The 27176-nt window shown below is 40.2% G+C and overlaps 1 protein-coding gene and 1 pseudogene across 2 annotated transcripts in view; both read left to right on the top strand.

Annotated features, from left to right (window-relative positions):
* Window positions 1-149: 149 nt before the first annotated feature.
* On the top strand, window positions 150-14587 carry LOC133234027 (serine/threonine-protein phosphatase PP1-gamma catalytic subunit B-like; annotated as a pseudogene).
* The window catches only part of GOLGA5 (golgin A5), a 28961-nt gene continuing 15972 nt past the window's right edge, over window positions 14188-27176 (top strand). Inside the window, exons 1-6 of one of the 2 annotated variants that reach the window (XM_061395140.1) lie at window positions 14188-14474; window positions 16584-17160; window positions 22458-22685; window positions 23740-23959; window positions 24413-24536; window positions 26244-26447. In XM_061395140.1, the coding sequence (XP_061251124.1) occupies window positions 16614-17160; window positions 22458-22685; window positions 23740-23959; window positions 24413-24536; window positions 26244-26447 (1323 nt within the window). In that variant the 5' untranslated portion in view covers window positions 14188-14474; window positions 16584-16613. The remainder of the gene's footprint in view (window positions 14475-16583; window positions 17161-22457; window positions 22686-23739; window positions 23960-24412; window positions 24537-26243; window positions 26448-27176) is intronic. The other variant, XM_061395141.1, reaches the window with a different exon arrangement.

A 27176-nucleotide genomic window follows, 5' to 3' on the forward strand; every position in this document is an offset into this window, starting at 1 on the left:
GAATGAGGCCAAAGGAGGGGACCCACTGTGGCTTCTGTCATCACCTCCACCACCACCACGGCCACCTCTGTGCTCCTGGCCTTGGGAAAGGAGGTATAAATCCCCAGGTGTGAGCCCACGCCTGCAGGAGGGTCAACTGTGAGTAGGTGATGGCAGATACAGATAAACTCAACATCAACAGCCTCAACCAATGACTGCTGCAAATGAGAGGGTCTAAGCCACACAAGGATGTCTGGCTACAAGGAAAACGAAAAAAGAGAACTGTGCTTAAAGTTCTGCCAAATCTTTCTGAGTCAGCCCATCCTACTAGAACTTGAAGCATTGCTCAAAATAGTGATGATACCCACAGGCAATACTTGGATTTGTCTCAACTTTTGGAGTGTGGTGGTTTCCCACTAGGAAGCAAACTATAGTGGCCGACACAGACTTTGGAGACTATCTGCCTTTTATTGGCTAAAGAAAAAAATTGATTATCCAGAGACTTTTTTCTTCTCAGAAGAAACCACAAATGTGCCATTATCAATAGAATGTATGGATTTTGTGATGAATGTAAAAGATATAAAGTTACATTATGGAAAACATGTTTCACAGACTGCTTTACCTGTTTACCAGTAGCAGCCTTCTTGGTCAAGAAAATACTCTGCTGTCCTGGAGGTTTGTCACCAGATCCTCAATCTATGGAGCAGATTTGGAAAACTATGTGACCCTCTGATGTACCAGATCAAGGTCTTCTTTGTGACCTTTTGCGGTGTGACCTGGGTAAAGTTGTCTTAGGATAAAAATGACAGAGGAGTGTCCTTCACACTTGGTGCAGAAGTGGTTGGCAAATTTCTCCATAAGTATGATTTGGGTCTTATATGTAGAGCCTATAAGGTGGTAGAAGATGGGTATGAATTTTTTGCCAAGAAACATTCGATCACTCTGTTGTCTGCACCTAATTATTGTGGAGAGTTTGACAATGGAGATACCACACTGCTGCTGCCGCTAAGTCGCTTCAGTCGTGTCCGACTCTGTGTGACCCAATGGATGGCAGCCCACCAGGCTCCCACCTCCCTTGGATTCTCCAGGCAAGAACACTGGAGTGGGTTGCCATTTCCTTCTCCAATGCATGAAAGTGAAAAGTGAAAGTGAAGTCCCTCAGTCGTATCCGAGTCTTCGCGACCCCATGGACAGCAGCCTACCAGGCTCCTCCATCCATGGGATTTTCCAGGCAAGAGTACTGGAGTGGGGTGCCATTGCCTTCTCCATAAGTATGATTTGGGTCTTATATGTAGAGCCTATAAGGTGGTAGAAGATGGGTATGAATTTTTTGCCAAGAAGCATTCGATCACTCTGTTGTCTGCACCCAATTATTGTGGAGAGTTTGACAATGGAGATACCACGCTAAGTGTGGACAAAGTCTTTTTCAGATTTCAAAACTTGCAGAGAAAAAGAAGCCGAATGCCAGGATATCCATTAACATCCCCAAGGGGTGTGACCACAAAGCAAGCAAAGAAATGGGTGTCATTTTGACACTGCTTAATTGGAACTTGTGATATACAGTGTACGACCTTCATTTTTTAAATTATGTGGATTGTCCAGCTTGCTCAAATAGTGTTGGTGAGCCTGCTCCTCCCATTTTTGACTTAATGAATGATATTTGCTTGTTATAACAGCAAATAGGAAACTCTCCACACCCAGGAAAAAAATGTTTTATTTTTTTACAGTTTTGTTTTGTTTTTTAATTCTCTGTTCCTTTTGCAAACAACTTTAATGATGGTATTAAAGCTGAAAGTCTCGGGACAGTTTATCCTGTCTAGGAGGTAAGTGTACAACTGATCTGTTTTAAATTCACTAGAACCCATGAATAATGTGAATGTTCGTTTTCTTTAAGATATAAAGAGAGCCCTAGGGTGCTCTATCTGTACAAGTTATCATCATAAAATGCATACTGTTGATACAAACCGCTGTGAACAAAATATTTTTAAACCTTTGTTTCAAAAGGATTGCTTTTTATCTTACTGTCTTATCATGTACACACATTTTTATAGCTGTCCAAGTTGGGAGTAACTTTCAACCTTGCCAGCGTCACTGGTATGATATGTATTTAATTAAAGCACACTTTCCCCTGTTGTTGTTGATTAGTTGCTAAGTCATGTCCAGCTCTTTTGCGACCCCATGAACTGTAGCCCACCAGGTTCCTCTGTCCATGGGGTTTTTCAGGCAAGAATACTAAAGTGGGTTGCCATTTCCTTCTCCAGGGAATCTTCCCAGCCCAGGAATCAAACCCCCCGCGTGTCCTGCATGCAAATCCTGCAGGCGGATTCTTTACCACTGAGCTACCAGGGAAGCCCTATCATATACTTAAAATGACGATTAAAGTCATTATTTTAAATGTTTCTGTCTTCCCTAAAGCCAAAGCTTTTGTTGAACATTGAGTGTCTACATATTGACACTCCTCTGAGTATAAGGTGGCTTAATTGTGTACACAAGCTACTTCCTGAGGATTCAAAAATAGGTTTTTGAATTTGAATAGCAATTAGTAACATAGTGTTCCTTAAGCTATTAATGATTAAAGTTAATAACCTTTTGTACAATTTCACTATAGCCTATTCATTAAGTAATCCTGTTACACCAGGTCTGAACCTGTCCATTTAGAAAGCTTCAAATTACAGAAATAATGCTGTTCTAAACAAGTGACCAATTATGCTTTCTTTGCTTTACTTTCTTTATTCAATAGTGAAGTTGAGGCTTATAAATCAGAACAAAGGAATCAACTTACTATCCACTAGTTTATACAGAACTTACAATACCTATGACTTTTTAAAACTGTGGTCTGTTAAAAAGAATTGTTTCAGCAGATGACTGTGTATAATATCATGTGATGAAAATGAATTCAGACTTCTTAAATGATGAACTTGTTAAAAATAAAACAACGAAGACTTCCCTGGTGGTCCAGTGGTTGAAAATCCTCCTGCCAATGCAGGGGACATGGGTTCAATCCGCGGTCTGGGAAGATTCCATATGCTGCAGGGCATCTAAATCCGTATGCCACAACTAGTGAATTGCACACACCCCGCATTCTGTGCTCCACAACGAGATGCCACTGCAAGGAGAAGCCTGCACACTGCAACTAGAGAGTATTCCCCACTCACCACTAGAGAAAGCCCTCTTGTGTGCAGCAACAAAGACTCAGCACAGCCATCATTGTTGCCCAGTTGCTAAGTCGTGTACAACTCTGCAACCCCATGGACTGCAGCACACCAGGCTTCCCTGTCCTTCACCATCTCCCAGAGTTTCCTCAAACTCATGTCCATTGAGTTGGTGAGGCTATCCAACCATCTTATCCTCTGTTGCCCTCTTCTCCTCCTGCCCTCAATTATAAATAATAAAAATTAAAAAATAGAAAAAAATTATAAAAAAAAAAAAGATAGCCACACAATTCTGCAAAAGGGTTCATGGCACAAAGAAGATAAGATATAGGTCCCTTCCCTGCACCCAAGCAGGACTAGTCTTCCACAGAACCCCAGAACCTCAAAGTGAGGCTCTTAAAGAACACCCAGGGAACCCCTTAGCGGTCCAGTGGTTGAGACTTGACACTCTCACTGACAGATCAGGTTCAATCCCTGGTCAGGGAACTAAGATCCCACAAGCCTTACGGCATGGCAAAAAAAAAAAAAAAAAAAAAAACCCAGTACAGGTGCAGAGACATTTTGAACTCCCTAGAAGCTACATCAGGAGCTTCTTGGCTTCTTGGTGGGGCATGGGGAAACACTGGAAGGGGATCTGCATATCCTCTTCCCCATCTTCACCCTCTTCATCTACAGTCTTTAATCAGGAGTGCTTCACTTGGATGCACTTTATGTATGAGGCATAGACATAAGATGTCCTTAAAAGAAAGAACACCATGGTATAAAAATCACTCATATACACCTTCAAAACCACTAACCACCCATTTTACAGATGAGGAAACTGAGGCCCTGAGAGAGAAAGGGAGTTGTTATGACACCAAAACAAGGCACAGCATGCTGTTTGTTGACTCTCAGGCACGTGTTATTTCCAGGAAAATTTAAAGCCTCTTCTCCAACCAGCCCTGCTGCCCACATAGGGTCAAATGGGGGTGGGAGGCTTCTGAGCAGAAAATGCTCATGACACTCTGAGAATGAGGGGTAAATGGGGGCCTAGGAGGTTTCATCAGGAGTGCCATGGCAGAGGGACTCATCTCCAGGAGCATCTTAGCATTCCAGATGACACCGAATTCGCCAGAAATGGCCTGTCAAGCTGGAGGAACTCCCAAACAGGTACAGGAATATGAAATTCCTGGGTGTCATCTAGGGCAGATTTATGGAAATATTACATTCTGTGCTCTATAAACAAAACAGTCCACCAATCCTCATTTTACTTGTTAATCCAAATATGATATGCATGTACATATTTTTAAGTATTAAGTGCCTCCTGCTGCTGGAAGATAGAAATGCACAAAGAGGTTCACAATTCCGTCCTTCAGAGCTGCTTAACAAGGAGTAGAATCATAAAAACCTGGTGTTGAAGGAATATAGGAACCTTCTAATGAGGGTCACAAAATCCCTGGAGAAAGCCTGCTGGGCTGGGCAGGACACATAAACGAAGGGTGTCAGGAGGTACTGAGAGGCAGGGCTATGAAGACATGGGGAGTGCATTAGGCCTCCAAGGATGTTCAAAGTTAAGAATTGTTTTAATATTAAAAAAAATACATTCTTATGGTACAGCGTTCAAAGGGCGCATCCCAAAGAGGATTCATTGAAGAAAAAACCACCCTCTCCCGTGTGTTGCCCAGCCAAGTTTTCCAAGGAGGCAAAGAAACAGATTTTACTCATAAAAGATATTTCTACACAAATGATAGCATACAAACACCATTTTTTTAACTTCTTTTTTTTTTCTTAAACATCATGTGTTGTTAAGATCCTGGAGCTCTTTATATTTCCTTCAGTTCAGTTCAGTTCAGTTGCTCAGTCATGTCTGACCCTTTGCCACCCCATGGACTGCAGCACTCAGGCATCCCTGTCCATCACCAACTCCTGGAGTTTACTCGAACTCATGTCCGTTGAGTCGGTGATGCCATCCAAGTATCTCATCCTTTGTCGACCCCTTCTTGTCCCACTTTCAATCTTTCCCAGCATCAGGGTCTCTTCAAAAGAGTTAGTTCTTCGCATCAGGTGGCCAAAGTATTGGAGTTTCAGCTTCAGCTTCTACATAGAAAACCCTAAAGACTCCGCCAGAAAATTACTAGAGCTAATCAATGAATATAGTAAAGTTGCAGGATGTAAAATCAACACACAGAAATCCCTTGCATTCCTATACACTAATAATGAGAAAATAGAGAAATTAAGGATACAATTCCATTCACCATTGCAACGAAAAGAATAAAATGCTTAGGAATATATCTACCCAAAGAAACAAAAGACCTATATATAGAAAACTATAAAACACTGGTGAAAGAAATCAAAGAGGACACTAATCATATCAGATCAGATCAGTCGCTCAGTCATGTCTGACTCTTTGCGACCCCAAGAATCGCAGCACGCCAGGCTTCCCTGTCCATCACCAACTCCCGGAGTTCACTCAAACTCACGTCCATCGATTCAGTGATGCCATCCAGCCATCTCATCCTCTGTCGTCCCCTTCTCTTCTTGCCCCCAATCCCTCCCAGCATCAGAGTCTTTTCCAATGAGTCAACTCTTCGCATGAGGTAGCCAAAGTACTGGAGTTTCAGCTTTAGCATCATCCCTTCCAAAGAAATCCCAGGGCTGATCTCCTTCAGAATGCACTAGTTGGATCTCCTTGCAGTCCAAGGGACTCCCAAGGGTCTTCTCCAACACCACAGTTCAAAAGCATCAATTATTCGGCACTCAGCCTTCTTCACAGTCCAACTCTCACATCCATACATGACCACAGGAAAAACCATAGCCTTGACTAGACCGACCTTTGTTGGCAAAGTAATGTCTCTGCTTTTGAATATGCTATCTAGGTTGGTCATAACTTTCCTTTCAAGGAGTAAGCATCTTTTAATTTCATGGCTGCAGTCACCATCTGTAGTGATTTTGGAGCCCAGAAAAATAAAGTCTGACACTGTTTCCACTGTTTCCCCATCTATTTCCCATGAAGCGGTGGGACCGGATGCCATGATCTTCGTTTTCTGAATGTTGAGCTTTAAGCCAACTTTTTCAGTCTCCACTTTCACTTTCATCAAGAGGCTTTTGAGTTCCTCTTCACTTTCTGCCATAAGGGTGGTGTCATCTGCATATCTGAGGTTATTGATATTTCTCCTGGCAATCTTGATTCCAGCTTGTGTTTCTTCCAGTCCAGCGTTTCTCATGAGGACACTAATAGATAGAGAAATATACCGTGTCCATGGATTGGAAGAATCAATATAGTGAAAATGAGTATACTACCCAAAACAATCTATAGATTCAATGCAATCCCTATCAAGCTACCAACGATATTTTCACAGGGCTAGAACAAATAATTTCACAATTTGTATGGAAATACAAAAAAACTCTAATAGCCAAAGCAATCTTGAGAAAGAAGAATGGAACTGGAGGAATCAACCTGCCTGACTTCAGGCTCTATTACAAAGCCACAGTCATCAAGACAGTATGGTACTGGCACAAAGAAGAAATATAGATCAATGGAACAAAATAGAAAGCCCAGAGATAAATCCACACACCTATGGACACCTTATCTTTGACAAAGGAGGCAAGAATATACAATGAAGAAAAGACAGTATCTTTAGCAAGTGGTCTGGGAAAACTGGTCAACCACTTATAAAAGAATGAAATTAGAACACTTTCTAACACCATACACAAAAAATAAACTCAAAATGGATTAAAGATCTAAATGTAAGACCAGAAACTATAAAACTCCTAGAGGAGAACACAGGCAAAACACTCTCTGACATAAATCGCAGCAGGATCCTTTATGACCCACCTCCCAGAATATTGGAAATAAAAGCAAAAATAAACAAATGGGACCTAATTAAACTTAAAAGCTTCTGCACAACAAAGGAAACTCTAAGCAAGGTGAAAAGATAGCCTTCAGAATGGGAGAAAATAATAGCAAATGAAGCAACGGACAAAAAATTAATCTCAAAAATATACAAGCAACTCCTGCAGCTCAATTCCAGAAAAATAAATGACCCAATAAAAAAATGGGCCAAAGAACTAAATAGACATTTCTCCAAAGAAGACATACAGATGGCTAACAAACACATGAAAAGACGCTCAACATCACTCATTATCGGAGAAAGGAAAATCAAAACCACAATGAGGTACCATTTCATGCCAGTCAGAATGGCTGCTATCCAAAAATCTACAAGCAATAAATGCTGGAGAGGGTGTGGAGAAAAGGGAACTCTCTTACACTGTTGGTGGGAATGCAAACTAGTACAGCCACTATGGAGAACAGTGAGGAGATTCCTTAAAAAACTGGAAATAGAACTGCCATATGACCCAGCAATCCTACTGCTGGGTATTCACACCGAGGAAACCAGAATTGAAAAAGATACATGTACCCCAATGTTCATTGCAGCACTGTTTATAATAGCCAGGACATGGAAGCAACCTAGATGTCCATCAGCAAACAAATGGATAAGAAAGCTGTGGTACATCTACACAATGGAATATTACTAAGCCATTAAAAAGAATACATTTGAATCAGTTCCAATGAGGTGGATGAAACTGGAGCCTATTACACAGAGTGAAGTAAGCCAGAAAGATAAACACCAATACAGTATATTAATGCATATATATGGAATTTAAAAAGATGGTAACAATAACCCTGTATGCAAGACAGCAAAAGAGACAGATGTATAGAACAGTCTTTTGGACTCTGTGGGAGATGGAGAAGCTGGGATGATTGGGAGAATGGCATTGAAACATGTATAATATCATACGTGAAACGAATCACCAGTCCAGGTTCGATGCATGATACAGGATGCTCAGTGCTGGGGCACTGGGATGACCCAGAGGGATGGTATGGGGTGGGTGGTGGGAGGGGGGTTCAGGATGGGAAACATCCGCCGTGTACACCCGTGGCAGATGCATGTTGATGTATGGCAAAACCAATATAATATTGTAAAGTAATTAGCCTCCAATTAAAATTTAAAAAAAAAGTTTTCTCCAACACCACAGTTCAAAAGCATCAATTCTTCAGTGCTCAGCTTTCTTTATAGTCCAACTCTCACATCCATACATGACTAGTGGAAAAACCATAGCTTTGACTAGATGGACCTCTGTTGGTAATGTCTCTGCTTTTTAATATGCTGTCTAGGTTGGTCATAACTTTTCTTCCAAGGAGCAAGTGTCTTTTAATTTCATGGCTGCAGTCACCATCTGCAGTGATTTGGGAGCCCAAATAAATAAAATCTGTCACTGTTTCCACCGTTTCCCCATCTATTTGCTGTGAAGTGATGGGACCAGATGCCATGATCTTAGTTTTCTGAATGTTGAGTTTTAAGCCAATTTTTTTCACTCTCCTCTTTTACTTTCATTAAGAGGCTGTTTAGTTCTTCATTTTCTGCCATAAGGGTGGTGTCTTCTGCATATCTGAGGTTATTGATATTTCTCCAGGCAATCTTGATTCCAGCTTGTGCTTTGTTCAGCCCAGTGTTTCTCATGCATGATATTTCTGCATATAAGTTAAATAAACAGGGTGACAATATACAGCTTTGATGTACTGTTTTCCCTATTCGGAACCAGTCTGTTGTTCCAAATCCAGTTCTAACTGTTGCTTCCTGACCTGTATACAGATTTCTCAAGAGGCAATTCAGGTGGTCTGGTATTCCCATCTCTTTCAGAATTTCCCACAGTTTATTGTGATCCACACAGTCAAAGGCTTTGGCATAGTCAATAAAGCAGAAATAGATGTTTTTCTGGAACTCTTTTGTTTTTTCGATGATCCAAAGGATGTTGGCAATTTGATCTGCGGTTCCTCTGCCTTTTCTAAAACCAGCTTGAACATCAGGAAGTTCACAGTTCACACACTATTGAAGCCTGGCTTGGAGAATTTTGAGCATTACTTTACTAGCATGTGAGATGAGTACAATTTTGTGGTTCTTTGAGTATTCTTTGGCATTGCCTCTCTTTGGGACTGGAACGAAAACTGACCTTTTCCAGTCCTGTAGCCACTGCTGAGTTTTCCAAATTTGCTGGCATATTGAGTGTAACACTTTCACAGCATCATCTTTCAGGATTTGAAATAGCTCAACTGGAATTCCATCACCTCCACTAGCTTTGTTTGTAGTGATGCTTCCTAAGGCCCATTTGACTTCACATTCCAGGATGTCTGGCTCTAGGTGAGTGATCACACCATCATGATTATCTGGGTCGTGAAGATCTTTTTTGTACAGTTCTTCTGTGTATTCCTGCCACCTCTTCTTAATATCGTCTGCTTCTGTTAGGTCCATACCATTTCTGTCCTTTATTGAGCCCATCTTTGCATGAAATGTTCCCTTGGTATCTCTAATTTTCTTGAAGAGATCTCTAGTCTTTCCCATTCTATCGTTTTCCACTATTTCTTTGCATTAATCACTGAGGAAGGCTTTCTTATCTCTCCTTGCTAGTCTTTGGAACTCTGCATTCAAATAGGTGTATCTTTCTTTTTCTCCTTTGTTTTTTGCTTCTCTTCTTTTCATAACTATTTGTAAGGCCTCCTCAGACAGCCATTTTGCTTTTGAATTTCTTTTTCTTGGGGATGGTCTTGATTCCTGTCTCCTGTACAATGTCACGAACCTCTGTCCATAGTTCTTCAGGCACTCTGTCTATCAGATCTGATCCCTTGAATCTATTTGTCACTTCCACTGTATAATCATAAGGGATTTGATTTAGGTCATAGCTGAGTGGTCTAGTGGTTTTCCCTACTTTCTTCAATATAAGTCTGAATTTGGCAATAAGGAGTTCATCATGATCTGAGCCACAGTCAGCTCCCGGTCTTGTTTTTGCTGACTCTATAGAGCTTCTCCATCTCTGGCTGCAAAGAATATAATCAATCTGATTTTGATATTGACCATCTGGTGATGTCCATGTGTAGAGTCTTCTCTTGTGTTGTTGGAAGAGGGTGTTTGTTATGACCAGTGCATTCTCTTGGCAAATGTCTGTTAGCCTTTTCCCTGCTTCATTCTGTACTCCAAGGTCAAATCTGCCTGTTACTCCAGGTGTTTCTTGACTTCCTACTTTTGCATTCCAGTCCCCTATAATGAAAAGGCCATCTTTTTTGGTGTGTTAGTTCTAGAAGGTCTTGTAGGTCTTCATAGAACCGTTCAACTTCAGCTTCTTCAGCATTACTGGTCAGGGCATAGACTCTATATCCTTACATAAGAATTTTTGTTTTTATTTTCTTAAAAAAACACCTGCATAGTATTCCAGTGCATGAATATACCAAGTTTTTTCTTTTTCAAATAAATTTTTTAAATTTATTTGGCTGCACCAGGCCTTAGTTGCGGCACACAGGATCTTAGTTGCAGCATGTGGAATCTAATTCCTTGAGCAGAGATCAAACCTGGGCCCCCTGCATTGGGAGTGCAGATTCTTAGCCACTGGACCACCAGGGAAGTCCCCCCAAGATTTTAAATCAATGTACATTTAACTTATTTCCAATGCTGGCTATTATAAGTAATGCTATAGTTAATAATTTTGCATATGTGTATATACTCACACATATGCAAAATTATTAAGTAGGATAATTTCCTAAAAGTTGAAATTGAGAAATCACTTTCTCAAAGAGTATGTCTATTTTTAAAATTATTTTAATTGAGGGATAACATACATGCAATAAAGTTAATAGTTGTTAAGTACAGAGCTTAATAAATTCTTACATACAATATACATTGTCAGGATCCTAGAAGCCTCCATCTTGACCCCTCCTAGTCAATGTCTGGCCCCCCAAAGGTAACTACTATTATAACTTCTATAATCATAGATTAACTTCACCTGTTCTGACCTTCATATTAATAAAATTATATGGTATGTGGTCTTTTGTGTCTGCTTTAACTCAACACTATTTAACTCAAGTATGTCTGACTCATCCATGTTGTGGTGTGTATAGTTTCTTGTTTTTCATTGTACATGTCTTTTGATGGAGCTTGCCCCCATTTGTCTTGAGTGGAACTTCTGACTCATAGGGTGGCCCTATGCGTGATCAAAGAGAAGGCCTATATTTAGGTTCAATGGATACAGTCCAAGTTTTCCAAAGTGGTTCTATTACTTAGAGTTCTGTTGAAAACACATGAGTGTTCTAGCAGCTCCATAAACTCACCAGTACTTGGCAATTTCCATCTTTTTACGTTTTAGCACTTATGGTGGATGTGTGAAAGTATTTCTTTATTGCATGGCTCTAATATCATTTACTTCTGTTACCATCCACGGAAAAAGGAATATAAAGAATCTAGGGAACCAAACACCTGCATGAATGAATCAGTGATTAAATAAATGTTTATTTAATTTACATCTCCAAAAACCTTATTGATTAAATTGAAACACACAGACAGAATTTGGAGTTTTAAAGGGATAGTGCTAAACCTTTTGTTATTAAGACATTATACAGCTTTCATAATATTTTGATGTCAAATATATTATTTTTAAATCTAGTGGAAAGATGGTGGATTTTCGATGATTATGAGGATTCCGTTTTGGTGAAAAAATATAAGAAAAGTTTATCAGCTATTTTTTTATGTACCTCTGTGTTTGAAACTTAGTTATTTAAAACATATGTCTGTAAAGTCTATGCTTAGCTAAAAAAAACAGTATTTCTTTCTGATTTTAATTTTGCATTTCTCTGATGACATCATGAGAAGCGCTGGACTGGAAGAAACACAAACTGGAATCAAGATTGCCTGGAGAAATATCAATAACCTCAGATATGCAGATGACACCACCCTTATGGCAGAAAGTGAAGAGGAACTCAAAAGCCTCTTGATGAAAGTGAAAGTGGAGACTGAAAAAGTTGGCTTAAAGCTCAACATTCAGAAAACGAAGATCATGGCATCTGGCCCCACCACTTCATGGGAAATAGATGGGAAAACAGTGGAAACAATGTCAGACTTTATTTTTCTGGGCTCCAAAATCACTACAGATGGTGACTGCAGCCATGAAATTAAAAGATGCTTACTCCTTGAAAGGAAAGTTATGACCAACCTAGATAGCATATTCAAAAGCAGAGACATTACTTTGCCAACAAAGGTCCATCTAGTCAAGGCTATGGTTTTTCCTGTGGTCATGTATGGATGTGAGAGTTGGACCGTGAAGAAGGCTGAGCACCGAATAATTGATGCTTTTGAACTGTGGTGTTGGAGAAGACTCTTGAGAGTCCCTTGGACTGCAAGGAGATCCAACCAGTCCATTCTGAAGGAGATCAGCCCTGGGATTTCTTTGGAAGGGATGATGCTAAAGCTAAAACTCCAATACTTTGGCCACCTCATGCGAAGAGTTGACTCATTGGAAAAGACTCTGATGCTGGGAGGGATTGGGGGCAGGAGGAGAAGGGGACGACAGAGGATGAGATGGCTGGATGGCATCACTGACTCGACGGACGTGAGTCTCAGTGAACTTCGGGAGTTGGTGATGGGCAGGAAGGCCTGGCGTGCTGTGATTCATGGGGTTGCAAAGAGTCGGACACGACTGAGTGACTGATCTGATCTGATCTGATCTGATGACCCATAAATAGTGTTGACCACTTTTTCCTGTGCTTTGATCAATTGGATATTTTCTCTTGTGAAGTACTTATCTAAGATATTGGTCCATTTTGGTTGGGTTGATTGGTATTTCTTATTGATTTCTCAGAGAGCTTTATATACTCTGCATACAAATCCTTGGTCTGATATATGTATTGTAAACATGTTCTACCAATCTTTGACTTGCCTTTTATTCTCTTAATGCTTTCTTGGTTTTTGTTGTTGTTGCTTTTGCTTTTTTTTGATGGAAAGAAATTATTAGTTTTAACAAAGTCCAAATTGCAGTCTTTTCTTCTGTGGTTAGTGTTTTTTTGCACGTGTCTTGTACAAGGCAAAGTCGTAACCTCTTTCTGTTGGGTGTGCTGTTTCTCTAGCTAACGTCGTAGCCCAGTCCCAGTGACTTCTGGGTGGTAGGTCTGTATATGCTGACTCTTAGGAAGTATGGGTGGGAATTCTTGAAATAGTGGGGTAGCTTGGCACCCCACTCCAGTACTCTTGCCTGGAAACTTGCATGGACAGAGGAGCCTGGTAGGCTGCAGTCCATGGGGTCACTAAGAGTCAGACACGACTGAGCGACTTCACTATCACTTTTCACTGTCATGCATTGGAGAAGGAAATGGCAACCCGCTCCAGTGTTCTTGCCTGGAGAATGCCAGGGACGGCGGAGCCTAGTGGGCTGCCGTCTATGGGGCAGCACAGAGTCGGACACGACTGAAGTGACTTAGCATAACATAGCATATACAACATGACTTCCCTAGTGGTTCAGACGGTAAAGCGTCTGCCAACAATGAGGGAGACCAAGGTGCGATCCCTGGGTCAGGAAGATCCCCTAGAGAAGGAAATGGCAACCCACTCCAGTATTCTTGCCTGGAAAATCCCCTGGACGGAGGAGCCCGAAAGGCTACAGTCCACGGGGTGGCAAAGAGTCGGGTACGACTGAGAGATTTCACTTTCACTTTCTTTATGAACAAAGTAAATGCTGAGTATTTGTTGAATTACTAAAATTGTAGACTTAATTCAAATATTCAATGAACAGCTTGCATAAGATAACTACAATACACCTGTATGAAAAGTCCTTTACTGGCCATTTCTATCTTTTGGGTCTCAGCTCAAATGTTTCCTCCTCAGAGTAAGACCGTCCCTGACCACAGCATTTAAAGTGCTTCTTCCACCTCCAGTCACTTCTCATCATCTTGTCTTTACAGCTCTGGTAAAGCTCTGAAACTTATTTTCTTTACTCCCACCTCCTGCTCAACACTATTTTTCGTAAATCTAAGCAGGCGGAGGAAGAACCGGTAAAAGTAAACGGCAGCAGGGACACCAGCGTCTCAGTCCTATTTTCTCCTTCAAGGGGGAGGACCGCCCTCGCCATCAAAGAGGCCCGCAGAGGGGACCGCCCCCTTATGGGCGTGGCCTCTAATGTTGTGTCGGCCGCGTGCGGGCCGTGGTCCCAGGGAGGCGAGCAACGTCACACGCACGCCAGCCCTGCCCTTTTCCTTTCTCGCCACAGGCGGCGAAAGGGCGTGGCCAGGCGCGAGGACCCCGCAGCTGGCGGCGCTGCTGCCTGAGTCGCCTCCAGGTGGCTGCTCTAGGTTCCTGGCCGCTCAGGCAGCTCGGAAGGCACTCTGTTTTGGGGTCCTCGCTGCTCTTCCACGTCTCCCGGAAGAGTAGCTGGGCCGTGGCAGGTCCGGGACCCGGTCTATTCAACCTGAGCCCTCTCCCGGCCCGCTGCTGAGGAAGGGCGGCCCGGGAGGGTGATCAGGCCGCGGTGCAACCGCTGCAGAGCCTTCAGGTGAGGCGGCCGCGGGGGCCCTACGGCCCGATGGGTTCCTTTGGGGCGTTAACGGCCTTAGAGGCGGGGGCGGCAGCCCCTTGGCGGAGACCTTGGTCTCTCCGCCCAGCTAGGGGCTCAAGAAGAGGGAGGGGAGGCCCCCTGGCTCTCCACGGACGTTGCTTGGTGCCCTCCCCTTTCCCGTCTCCGCGACCTCAACCTGATTTGGCCCGTCTTCCCCCTCCAGAGGCTCAACGAAGTGGGTGGGAAGCAAAGTTGGGGGTCTGGACTCGCCTACCTGAGATCCCAACAACAGACTCAAGGGGACCGACCAGCTGACCCCTAACCTCCCTTCCTCCGTGTTGACACCTGGCCGGCTAGCAGGCCCTGCCCCCGCAGTCGGTCGACCCGTCCCCGTCCCACGCCCTCGCCCTGTTTCTTCACCTCGGTGTGGGCCGTTTATTTACTGGGCAGAATGACCTCAGAATTCTACCTCAGAAGTCTGCTAGAGTTTTTCTCTTGTCCATGGAGGAAATGCCCAGGGCCCGTCTTAACCTTTAATTGGGTAGTCAGTCTTAAGGCACAGGCTTTTGTTGGAAAGTCCTTTTAAACTTTAAGATGGCAGGCAAGATGGAAGAAATTAAATATGTTTTGATCGCCTTATTAGGAGAGATAATTTGCCCTCTAATTACCACCAGTGTTTACTTGGGAATAATAAATACTTTGTAGGGAGTTTTATATGTTTGGGAGCATGTCACTTCCATTTTCATTTGATTTACATAAACTCTGTGAAATACACAGTCATGTAATCATCCCGTTTTGTAAGGAACAGGTTTAGGGGGTCAGTTTCTTCTTGAGGTTATTCAGGTACTGGTAGGTTAGATTGAGAAGGCAGGGGTTAAAAGTGGGTTTGGCTGACTTACATTTGCCTGTCTGAGCTGCTGTCTAAACTCTGGGATCTTTCTAAACCTTCCCCCCACCTTTTTTTTTATGAAAAAAAAGGGAGGGTACTGCTACTTAACAGTTGTGAAATTTCACAACAGTGGTTGTGAAAATTATGTGTGCTAAAGATAATGTTTGCAGGACATCTAAAAAAAATTAATTCCATTCAGCAGTATTTATGGTGCCTAGGGTATGCTGAGAATTCACTGGTGAGCAAAAGACATGGCCTTTATCTACCCACTCTCTTCCTCTCCTTCCCCAAGAGGGAGAGATAGGGGGGAAAATACGTATAAAACATGAAGGGCTGTCAGGGAAGAGAATGGTGTGTGTACAGACAATGATAGAACCTAATTTAGATGGGAAAAAAGAGCTGGTTTTGGAGCAGATGACATTTGGGTGAAGACCAAGAACGAAAGAGTTAATTGTGAAAGAATGCCAGCACCGCAGGCGAAAGAAACAGTGTGCACACTCAAGAAATGGTTGTTGACTTTTTTATATACTACTCTCCTACGTCATGGAAGCTAGTTATTTCATTATTTTGATTCATTGCGGCACTGGATAAGTACCCAAGTATATGTATCAACATGAATGGCTATGCTATCATCTTGTTTTATTTGGAACTTAGCCTAATGTGCTATGGTAGGTACAGAGAATCCAAATGATTGGAGGTGTGTTTTAAATGTGTATATGCACACCTAAATTATCCATGATAGTGTTGCAGTTTAACACTGAAGTAGCTTTTGTATTAATCAGAAGTTTCTTCAAGTTTTAGCACTTTACAACAAACTTCAGAAAATTATTTTTATTTGGTTGTCCTGGAGTTTTGCCGTATTATTTGACATTCAGTGGCTTTTTTTACATCAAGATTTACACATCGTTGAAATAGGAGTGATGGTAGTAGTGGTGGTTGTAATTATAGTAACAACAACTGCTAACATGAGTGCCTACTATGTGATCGGCATTTTCAAAATGTTTTTGGTGTATCGTTTCATCTGAAAACCATCCAGTAGTATAAGTACACTTGTTTTCCTCATTTTCTAGGTGAAGCGTTTCGGTTATGTACTTTGCTGGAAGTTGCGTAGTAAGAAACAGGCTTTCCAACCCAGGACCGGCTTGACTCCAGAGGCTGGTCTTAACCACTGAGTTCTGCTGCTCAGCCACACTGATCCTTTTACATCCTTTTTACAGGTTCACCAACAGGATTATTCTGCTCCCATCATGTCCTGGTTTGCTGATCTAGCTGGAAAGGCAGAAGATCTTTTAAACAGAGTTGATCAAGGGGCTGCAACAGCTCTCAGTAGAAAAGAGAACACCAGCAACATCATTTATAGCAAAAATACTGACTATTCTGAACTTCACCAGCAAAATACGGACTTGACTTACCAGACGGGATCTAAAAGTACTTACATTTCCTCAGCAGCTGATAACATTAGAAATCAAAAAGCCACCATCTTAGCTGGGACTGCAAATGTAAAAGTAGGAGCTAGGACTTTGGGGGAGACCTCCTATCCTGTTGAAAATGCATCTGCTCCTAGGCCTTCATCCCAATTTGTTCGAAGAAAAAAGTCAGAACCTGATGATGAGCTGCTGTTTGATTTTCTTAATAGTTCCCAGAAGGAGCCTACTGGGAAAGTGGAAATCAAAAAAGAAAAGGCCAAAACCCCTGTCTTGCAGAGTTCTCGGACATCCAGCGTCAATTCTGTGAACACCAGTGTAACCACCATCAAAGCCATTGAAGAAAATCCTTCTGGGAGCCAAAGCCATGGTAGTTAATTAGGCCTCTGTTTGTTTTAGAGTTAACCAAACTGGATGTGTTATCATAGCCTAAAATGTTCTGGCGGCATTTGTCATCATCTGGGAGGATGACAGGGGAGGCACCTGTTACCTCCCTGTTGGTAGAAGGGCAGGCTCTCTGAAATGTGTGGCATGAACAAGGGAGATGGCGTGGAACACTGTTAGTCAATACACAGTTACAGTAGGGACTTTTGAATGTTGTCTGTGGGTAACTTTACCCAGAAAATTTTGAAATCTGGGAGAAAACATATAATTTTGGATTTGGAAATGTCTCTAATTCATTTCTCTTTGTCATTTGTATTATAAAAATGACAGGAGGCTGTATTTCACTTAGATTCTGGATTGTGAGTTTTTTGGTGTGTTTTTCCCCCTGCCTTCCCTGAAAGTAAAGCGTAAGAAACTGAACTTTGATCCAAGTTGGAGAGTTGAAGGCATTGACCTAGTAGTGAACTAAAAACTTAGAATTCTGGTTTTCAGTTGTTTTATTTGCTACGAAATTACCTCAAAATGTACACCTTCTCATCTGCAAAAATGATATTTACATGATGATTTGGCTAATTTGTATACCTGGGAGACATTTTAAAACAATAATGAACATGATAAGTCCTTGCAGGGATTCTTTATAGAGCTAATAATTCATGGTAGCTTCTTGTGTTCTTAAATGTTAAAGACTCTCACACAGTCTTGGGCTTCCCTTGTAGCTCAGTTGGTAAAGAATCTGCCTGCAACGCAGGAAATCTGGGTTTGACTCCTGGGTTGGGACGATGTCTTGGAGAAGGAAATGGCAACCCACTCCAGTATTCTTGCCTGGAGAATCCTTTGGACAGAGGAGCCTGGCAGTCTGCAGCCCATGGGGTTGCAAGAATTGGATACAACTTAGCAACTAAACCACTACCACATAGTCTTGGCTCTTAAAGAACAAAATGTTTCTTATATTTCAAGACTAAAAAGTGGTAAAGAGATGGGTATTGGGCTTTCAAGACAGACACATGCACTGGCAGTTGGTTTAAGTACAGTTCCAGTTCCAGTTCAGTTGCTCAGTCATGTCCGACTCTTTGCCACCTCATGAATCGCAGCACGCCAGGCCTCCCTGTCCATCACCAACTCCTGGAGTTCACTCTAACTCACGTCCATCGAGTCAATGATGCCATCCAGCCAACTCATCTTCTGTTGTCCCCTTCTCCTCCTGCCCCCAGTCCCTCCCAGCATCAGGGTCTTTTCCAGTGAGTCAACTCTTCGCATGAGGTGGCCAAAGTATTGGAGTTTCAGCCTCAGCATCAGTCCTTCCAATGAACACCCAGGACTGATCTCCTTTAGGATGGACTGGTTGGATCTCCTTGCAGTCCAAGGGACTCTCAAGAGTCTTCTCCAACACCACAGTTCAGAAGCATCAATTCTTTTGCCCTCAGCTTTCTTCACAGTCCAACTCTCACATCCATACATAACCACTGGAAAAACCATAGCCTTGACTAGACAGACCTTTGTTGGCAGACTTAAGTACAAGCAGTCCTAAATTTCTTCTCAACTATTTTTTGGTTAATTTTACAAATGCTTATTGAGACCCTAATGGGGCAGGATACGGAATTGAATGGGTTATAGTTTATTAGATGAGATGCACTTGTACACAGATAATCTACATGTAGTGTAGTAAATGCAGCAGTTGAGACATGGTCAGAGTATTGTGGATGCATTGTCTTTTTTCTTATTGCTTCAGAGATACTCTATATATGAAGGTATATGACAGTTCTTTCTCCTCCTCCTCCAGTTTTATCGTATGTTTTTCCTCTTTCTATGTCTCAGTGAATAGAAGTTCTTGATATAGGCTATTCTTGAGACTTTTGTACTTCCATATGCATCTTAGAACTTGCCAAGTTCCACAAAAATTCTGTGATCTTTTTATTGAGAGTCCATTGCTTCTACATAGATAGTTCGGTGAGAATCAGCATTTTTACAATGTAGAATCTTCTAACTGTTAACATGGTATAATTATTTTTTAGATGTCTTTGATTAAGGTTTTGTTTCTTCCATAAAGGTCTTGCATACTTTTGTTAGTTTTATTCCTGAGTAGTTTATATTTTTTAAAACTCTTATAAATAGTATGCTTTAAAATTTTTTGCTTTCTGTTGGTTGCTATATATCGGTTTATGTAAATATGCACACATGCACGCACTCATACACAGCAACGTAGACACCTCTTAGGCTTTGTATTTTTCTGTACATTCATTTAAATTTTCAGCAACACAATAATATCATCTGTGGATAATGACTTTTCTGCTTACCCATTTTATCTTTTTAAAAAATCTTTTTCTTGCCTTATTACACTGGTGAGTACTTGAAAACCAATTGTGTGTCTTGTTCCTTGTCTTAAAAAGAATGCTTTCACTGTTTCAGTCTGTGTTTGGTTTTTCTTAGGTACTTTTTATCAGGTCAAGGATGTCTTTCTGTATTTCTAGTTTGAGTTTTTATGTTGAATTTTAGCACTTTTTCCTGTAAGTACTGAGATATCACAATCTTTCTCCTTAATACTGATATGGTATACAGATCAGTTGGTTTATTTTATTTAAACCTAAAACCAAACCAGACTTTCAGTAAATGTTTGCTGAAACTCACTAGTGAAACCATTAGGGTCTGGGCTATTCTTAGTGAAAGGTTTGATTATTGATTCAAGTGATTTTCCATTTCTTTTTAAATCTGTTTTTGGTAAGTTACATTTTTTTTCCTAAGAATTTGTCTATTTCATATACTTTGGGGAGGATTATATTTATTTAATTTTAGGAAAATAATGTGGTCACAGCTGAAATTTTAGCTCAGACACTAATCATTTATAGTATAACCTTGCAGAAATCAAAGCTTGATCACAAATACTACCTGAGGAATACCAATATCTGGCATTGTGCTAAATGCTTATTTTTTTTAAACAGTGCTAATGAAGTATAACTGATATACAATAAATTACACACTTTTAAAGTATACAGTTTGATGGGTTTCAGCATCATGTAGATTTAAAAATGTACTGACAATGTAGTTTATAGTGTTTCTCTCAGAAAATCATTTTTTATCATGTCAAGCCTCTCTAGTGTGTTTCTTTTCTGTTTTGTTAATTTCTGATCTTTATTATTAATTTCTGTTTTCTTTAGGTTTATTTTGCTGTTTAAATCTTATGATGGGTGCATAACTCATTAATTCCTTTTTTTCATTTTTAATGTAAATGTTTAAGGCTATAAGTGTCCTTCTAAATACTGCTTTAGGTATATCTTATAAGGCTTGGATATATACTTTATTTCTTTTTAAAATCTTATAAAATTGAAAGTAATTTTTAAAACTCTCATATTTTATTCATTAAAAATATCTTTATTTTGGAGATTTCAAATATATCAAAGTAGAGTTTGATCATTCCTCTCCACCCCCATACAACAGTTTATCCCACGATGATAATCAATAGCTTGTAGCCATTCTGGTTTAATTTATACCCTCTCATTTTCAATCTCTTTCTTTACCTCTACCTTCCACAGAATTATTTTGAAGTAAATCACAGATCTCATATCATTTCTTCTATAAATATTTTATTAACTCTAAAAATATAAGTTTTAAAATCATTCACACCATTATCACCATAAAAATGTAATAATTCCTTGTATGTGTGTTAGTCGTTCAGTTATGTCTGACTCTTTGTAACCCCATGAACTGTAGCCCACCAGGGTCCTCTGTCCATGAAATACTCCAGGCAAGAATACTGGAGTGGGTTGCCATTCTCATCTCCAGGGGCTCTTCCTGACCCAGGGATAGAACCCGGGTCTCCTGCATTGCAGGCAGATTCTTTATCATCTTAGCTACCAGGGAAGCCCCAATAATTCCTTAGTATTCTCTAATACCTAGTCAGTATTCAAGTTTCCTTTGTCTCATCATTTTTACATACACTGGAATGTGCAAATCTTAGTTGTATTAATACAAATGGCTATATCTATGGAACTCTCACCTTTATTGTGATAAAGAACGTTTCCTTTGCCACAGAGAGTGCCTCATGTCCTTTTCTAGTTAATCTCCCCCCACATCCTGCAAGCACCCACTGTTACCGTTTCTTTCACCTTAGATTACTTTTTGCCTGTTCTGAAACTTTGTATGTTTGCCAGCAAAAGGTGAGATCATACAGTGTGAATACTTTGTTACCTGACTTCTTTTATTGAACATGTTAGTGAGATTCCCTCATGTTATTGAGTATATAAATATTTTTTTATTGTGTGGTATCTTACTCTAGTATGGATACACCACAATTCATCCACTCATTTTTGGACATTGCAGTAGTTTCCAGTTTTTGGCTTTTGTGTATAAAGGTGGCTGTGAACATTTTTGTCCTTCTCTTTGTGGGAAAGTGTTTTTATTTCTCTTCAGTAAATACTCAGGAGTGGAATTACTGGGTCAGGTGGTAGGCACGTGTTTAATTTAATAAGGAGCTGGGAAAACTTTTCCCGTTTCCCCCGTCTGTCCTTACACTGCCATCAACAGGCAGAATATGAGTTCCAGTTGGTCCGTATCTTCACCAGCACTTTGTGTTGTCTTCTTAATTTTAGCCATCTAGCAGGTGTGTATTGGTTCTTGTTGTGGTTTTAATTTGCATGTCCTTGATCACTAAAGATATTGAGAAATTTTTTCATTTAGATATGGTTCATTTTTTAGCACATACTTAATTTTGGGGGAGCAAGTGAAAAGTGTATTTGCATCATATTTCGTAACAAATTAGAAACAAGATAAATCCAAAACAATGAGTATCTGAATTAAAGAGTATATCTTTGGGTAAGGCAATGTAGATTCCAGTTTGGTGTGTAACAGATTGTCCTGACCTGTTATTACTCACTGCCTTGAAACCCACAGCTCTTCTTTTATTCCTTTCCATTATTTTTCAGTGTTGAAACTTCATCCTTGTTTTCAAAAATGATTCATAGACAAAAAGGAGACCAAAACCGTTTTTACCTAAATCCCAGTGCATAAATTATCTCTGCTTTTCCCTTTCCCAGAACTATATTCTTCTATCTGTTTTTTATCACTATTCATTCATTGTATCCAGACTTTGAGGGTCCTTAGAAATCTAGAGACTCTATGTGTGAGAATGAGATTTCATCAGAGGGAAGTCTCTTAAGAATGTAAGTTGATTTTTTATGGTATTTTAGTGTAGCAGTTAACTTGAACCAGACGATGTTCTACCACAGCAAGCTACCAATGCATATGTGAGGAGTGTTCCAGTGTTACAAAGATGTATTTGCTTTCTTACAGCAGCCTCTCAGGATTCAGATTCTGGCCATGAAGCCCACGAAGATTCTTCAAAGGAAAATGTATTATCAAATGCTGCCTGTACTGACCCCAACCCAGTGCCTAACGATGATGGCAGATCACATGAACTGTCTAACCTTCGCCTGGAGAACCAATTGTTGAGAAATGAAGTTCAGAATTTAAATCAAGAAATGGCCTCATTACTTCAAAGGTCCAAGGAAACTCAAGAAGGTAGAGCCTTATCTAAATTATCCAGGGTTAGGAATGTAGCATTTCCAAAAATATAATAAAAACTTGATTGCATGTAAACTGTTAGAAATGTCCTGGATGAGACTTGTAGAATAGTATCTCATGGAAATAGAGAGCCCAGATTTGGAAACGCTCCATGTTACCCACCTGAAACAGAACACTGGTTTATTTGGTCATCCTTTAGAAACCGTGCACAGGAAGGTGTATTAAGACTTGTGAAACTGACTTCAGAAGCTTCACTCTTTCCCAGACGAATTTAGGCAGAGAAATGTTTCCCAGAGACCCTGCACAGTTTGCTTCTGTATTTAAAACAGTGATTTTTTTGCTGTCAGGCTTACAATTACAGATGGTGTATAGGGTGTGGAGATCTATATTGCATTGCTCTTTCTGCACCACCAGTTTTCTAGGTTCAAAGCACATTTTTTTTTTTTTTGGCCACAGTAGTGGAAAGAAACAGATTCCTTTCCAGTGTTTATCTTCAGATTTTTTGTTTCTTTTGATCCTACTAGGGTATACATTGGAGAAGGAAATGGCAACCCACTCCAGTGTTCTTGCCTGGAGAATCCCAGGGACGGGGGAGCCTGGTGGGCTGCCGTCTATGGGGTCACACAGAGTCGGACACAACTAAAGCAACTTAGCAGCAGCAGCAGGATATACATTGTCCACCCTTGATTTGGATTTGCGTTCTTTCATATCTATAGCAGAACTCCAAAAATCCACCACTGTTTTAGTCTTGTGAGCTCTCTACTGTCTACTGTTTGGCTTCCAAATGCTTTACAAAAAAACGTGTAGAAAAGCAGCTAACTTCATGCCCCTTTCCAACCAACTAACTGTAATATAAGATATGAGTATCGGCCTTGAAAAATGAGATCCCTCTTGGAGCAAAAAATTCAAATATATTTGTAAGCTCCTAATTTTGGCAATAGGTACTAAAGGGATTTAAAGGAGAATCTTTGTGTGCTCTGAGAAAGACATGTTTATTTATATGGAGACATTTCCTTCTTTCTTTTCGTTTGTTTGTTTGTTTTTTAAATAGAATTAAACAAAGCAAGAGCAAGAGTTGAGAAGTGGAATGTTGACCATTCAAAGACTGATCGAATAACTCGAGAACTTCGAGCCCAAGTCGATGACCTGACTGAAGCGGTGGCTGCGAAGGATTCCCAGCTGGCTGTATTGAAAGTGAGACTCCAGGAAGCTGACCAGCTGCTGAATACTCGCACAGAAGCACTGGAAGCCTTACAGAGTGAAAAATCACGGTAGCTAATTCTATTAATAATGAAAAAATGAGCTGGAATATTTATCAGTGTACATAATGATAAACATGGTAGTCATACCATCTTGTGAAATTTTCACTTTGGAAATTTGCAAGAGGGGAAAATGTAGCTTTTGGTTAATGCTGGAAATGTGTGTGATTAAAAATGGATGTATTATTTGAATCTTGAGATGCACTGTTAGCAAATTCTGAATTTTAAAATACTTGAGGAGCAGTGTCATTAATCTTTTGACATACAATAACACGTGGCATGTGCTTGTATTTGGATGCCTAAAAATATAGATTACAGTCCATTAAAAGGGAAAAAGACTTCTCAATGTTTTAGTCAAAACCATCTTTTTGTATGTGCTAATTTGCTGATGCTCTAAAAATTATTCTACCTTTTCACTTGTATGTTGTGGAAATAAGTTATTTCAAGTGATGTATTTTCCTTTAGAATAATACAGGATCACAGTGAGGGTAGTAGCCTGCAGAATCAAGCTTTGCAAACTCTTCAGGAGAGACTGCATGAAGCGGATGCCACTCTGAAGAGAGAACAGGAGAGCTACAAACAGATGCAGGTTAGAATGGGGACAGCAGGGCTCCGTGTTCTTTTTTAATACTTATTTCTATTATTTATTTGGCTGCACTGGGTCTCAGTTGTGACATGTGAGATCTTTAGATGTGGCATGTGGGATCTAGTTCCATGACTGGGGATCGAACCTGGGCCCCCTGTATTGGGAGTGCAGAGTCTTAGCTGATGGACCACCAGGGAAGTCCCGTGGCTATTTTATTATTTGAATGAGGAGGAATCACTTTATACCATTCATAGCACATGTACTATAATAAAATTCTGCTGTGTATTTCAGAAAACTTCGTTTCTGTGACAAAAACTAAGTATTTGGCTGTTTTTCTTGATCCTTGCTAAGTGTATTTACTTTTACATGTTGAACATTTAAAACACTTAGTATTCATTAGATGCATACATCTGTTCATTTAATTTGATTGCGCAACAAGCGTTACCATTGTTTGATTAAAAGCTAATTTGAGGCATCTCATTTATTCTTTTTATTTAAGCTTTTCTGATTCCAAGTTAATCTGATTCTGTAAGAAAAAAAATTTTTTTTTGTAAGAGAAAATTGTATATCATATTTATTTAGAATTATACTCTTAAGTGAATTTTTGCATCTAGTTTAGTGATTTTTCAGCTCTGACTCAGACAGTAAAGAATTTGCCTGCAATGCAAGAGACCAAGGTTTGATCCCACGTGTTGGGAAGATCCCCTGGAGAAGGAAATGGCAACCCTCTCCAGTATTTTTGCCTGGAGAATCCCATGGACAGAGGAACCTGGCAGGCTATAGTCCACGGGGTTACAAAGAGCTGGACATGACTGAGCAACTAACACACACACACACAGCTTTTGAAAATAAGGATAAAATATAAATAATTCTCAGAACTAAATTTAGGCTAGTAAGGCAGACCTTGTGTTCTTTAGAGTGTGCTTTTAAAGTTTCTTATGCTAAAAAAAATTACATTGACTAGTTTAGTAGACAGTTTGAAATAAAGGAAAAACGTTAGCCATGATATTAGAGAAGATGTAGCTGTATGCTTGTGTCTTCCCTTTGTTTTCTAATAGACTTTCTAGTTTTCTGTAGACCTTTATTCATTGATCAGTCAGTATCAGATCAGACCTGGTATTCAAGTGATCAGATTCACCTGGGAGACTGATTAAAACCAGATTTCTAAGCCCAGTCTTGGAAATTTCAACTCAGTTGAGCCCGGGGAAGGCCTTGGTTGGCTGTTCTTTTTTTTGGCTATATTTTTAACAGACTTCCTCATTGATTTTGATGTGTTGCCATGTTTGGGAACCACAACCTTAGAGTTCCAGTGCTTCACTTCCTAACAAATGAAGAACTTTTTTTTTTTTTTAACCTCCCTATTTCATGGGCTGAGCTAATAAATCCCATAAGATATCTAAATGCATCCTGAACCCTCCTCCCTCCTCCCTCCCCATACCATCCCTCAGGATGGATTTTCTTTTAAAAATTTAGAAAAAAAAAAAAAAGAATATTATTAGCATAAAAAACTGACTGATAATTTGATAAATAATAGAAAGTTTTAGCTTTCTTTCCTAAAGTACACATTTACTTATTCACTTAGATACTGAGTTATATGCCCAATAAAGATTTCTCAGACTTTAAAAAAAAAAAAAAAAGATATCTAAATGGATGGTTGTAAACTCTCTCAAAGCAAAATGATAATAAGTATGATATAAAAATTTACCACAGAGTGAGTTTGCTGCACGCCTTAATAAAATGGAAGTGGAACGTCAGAATTTGGCAGAAGCAGTTACGCTGGCAGAAAGAAAACACTCAGATGAGAAGAAGAGAGTGGATGAGCTACAGCAGCAAGTCAAAGTGCTGAAGTCCAGCTTGGACTCCTCTAAGCAAGAATTAGCTGACTACAAGCAAAAAGCTACTCGAATACTCCAGGTGAGCCTGAGATGCACGTGTGTGAATGTTGAGGCAGGCCAGTTGACGGAGAGGCTCCCTGAAGCTCTTTGTAGATCTGTGAGCTGCTTTGTTCCTTTTGACTAGGTTGGCTTACTTCAGGTGTCTTGTTCTTCTTAGAAATATTATTAAAAAAATGAAATGTTTCCTGCTCCCACCACTTTTTTCCTTTTAAGAAAAAAATTCATCCTTCCACCACCTAGTTCAGGTCTTCAACCTGTCACCTTAATCACCATGATAATATCAGTGTTTGTCTTTAACAGTGGATCTATCCTCCCTTTTTGATTCTCTTTTGAATTTTTCAGAGCAATTGGCCTAGGCCTCCTCCTGCTCTCAGATCTCCTCTCCCACCTTTCTACCTTCCCTTTAATTAATTCAAGACTGTAAGTTTCAACTTCTCTTTCCTTTGCCTTTCATATCAGAGGGAAGACATGTCCTTTCATTTTTTACTCCCCTTGGATAATTTTTCTGCCTGTACGTTGATTCCTTCCACCTCATTTAAGCCCATTCTCCATTAAGTCTGTCCTGTGTCTTCCTCTGTGTCTCTGTCTCTGCTGCCTTCTTCTGGCTCCGCTTGCTCAAGAGCATGTGGTTACTCGGTAGAAGAACAAAGACCAGATCTTGAAACCCTAGTTACCTATGGTAGAAGAAACATTGCTTTTGGCCCTTTGATCACTTTGATCCATTTCTCTGTCCTCCTTTCTTTTAATG

This window comes from Bos javanicus, chromosome 21 (assembly GCF_032452875.1).
Source record: "Bos javanicus breed banteng chromosome 21, ARS-OSU_banteng_1.0, whole genome shotgun sequence".
Lineage (NCBI taxonomy): Eukaryota > Metazoa > Chordata > Mammalia > Artiodactyla > Bovidae > Bos > Bos javanicus.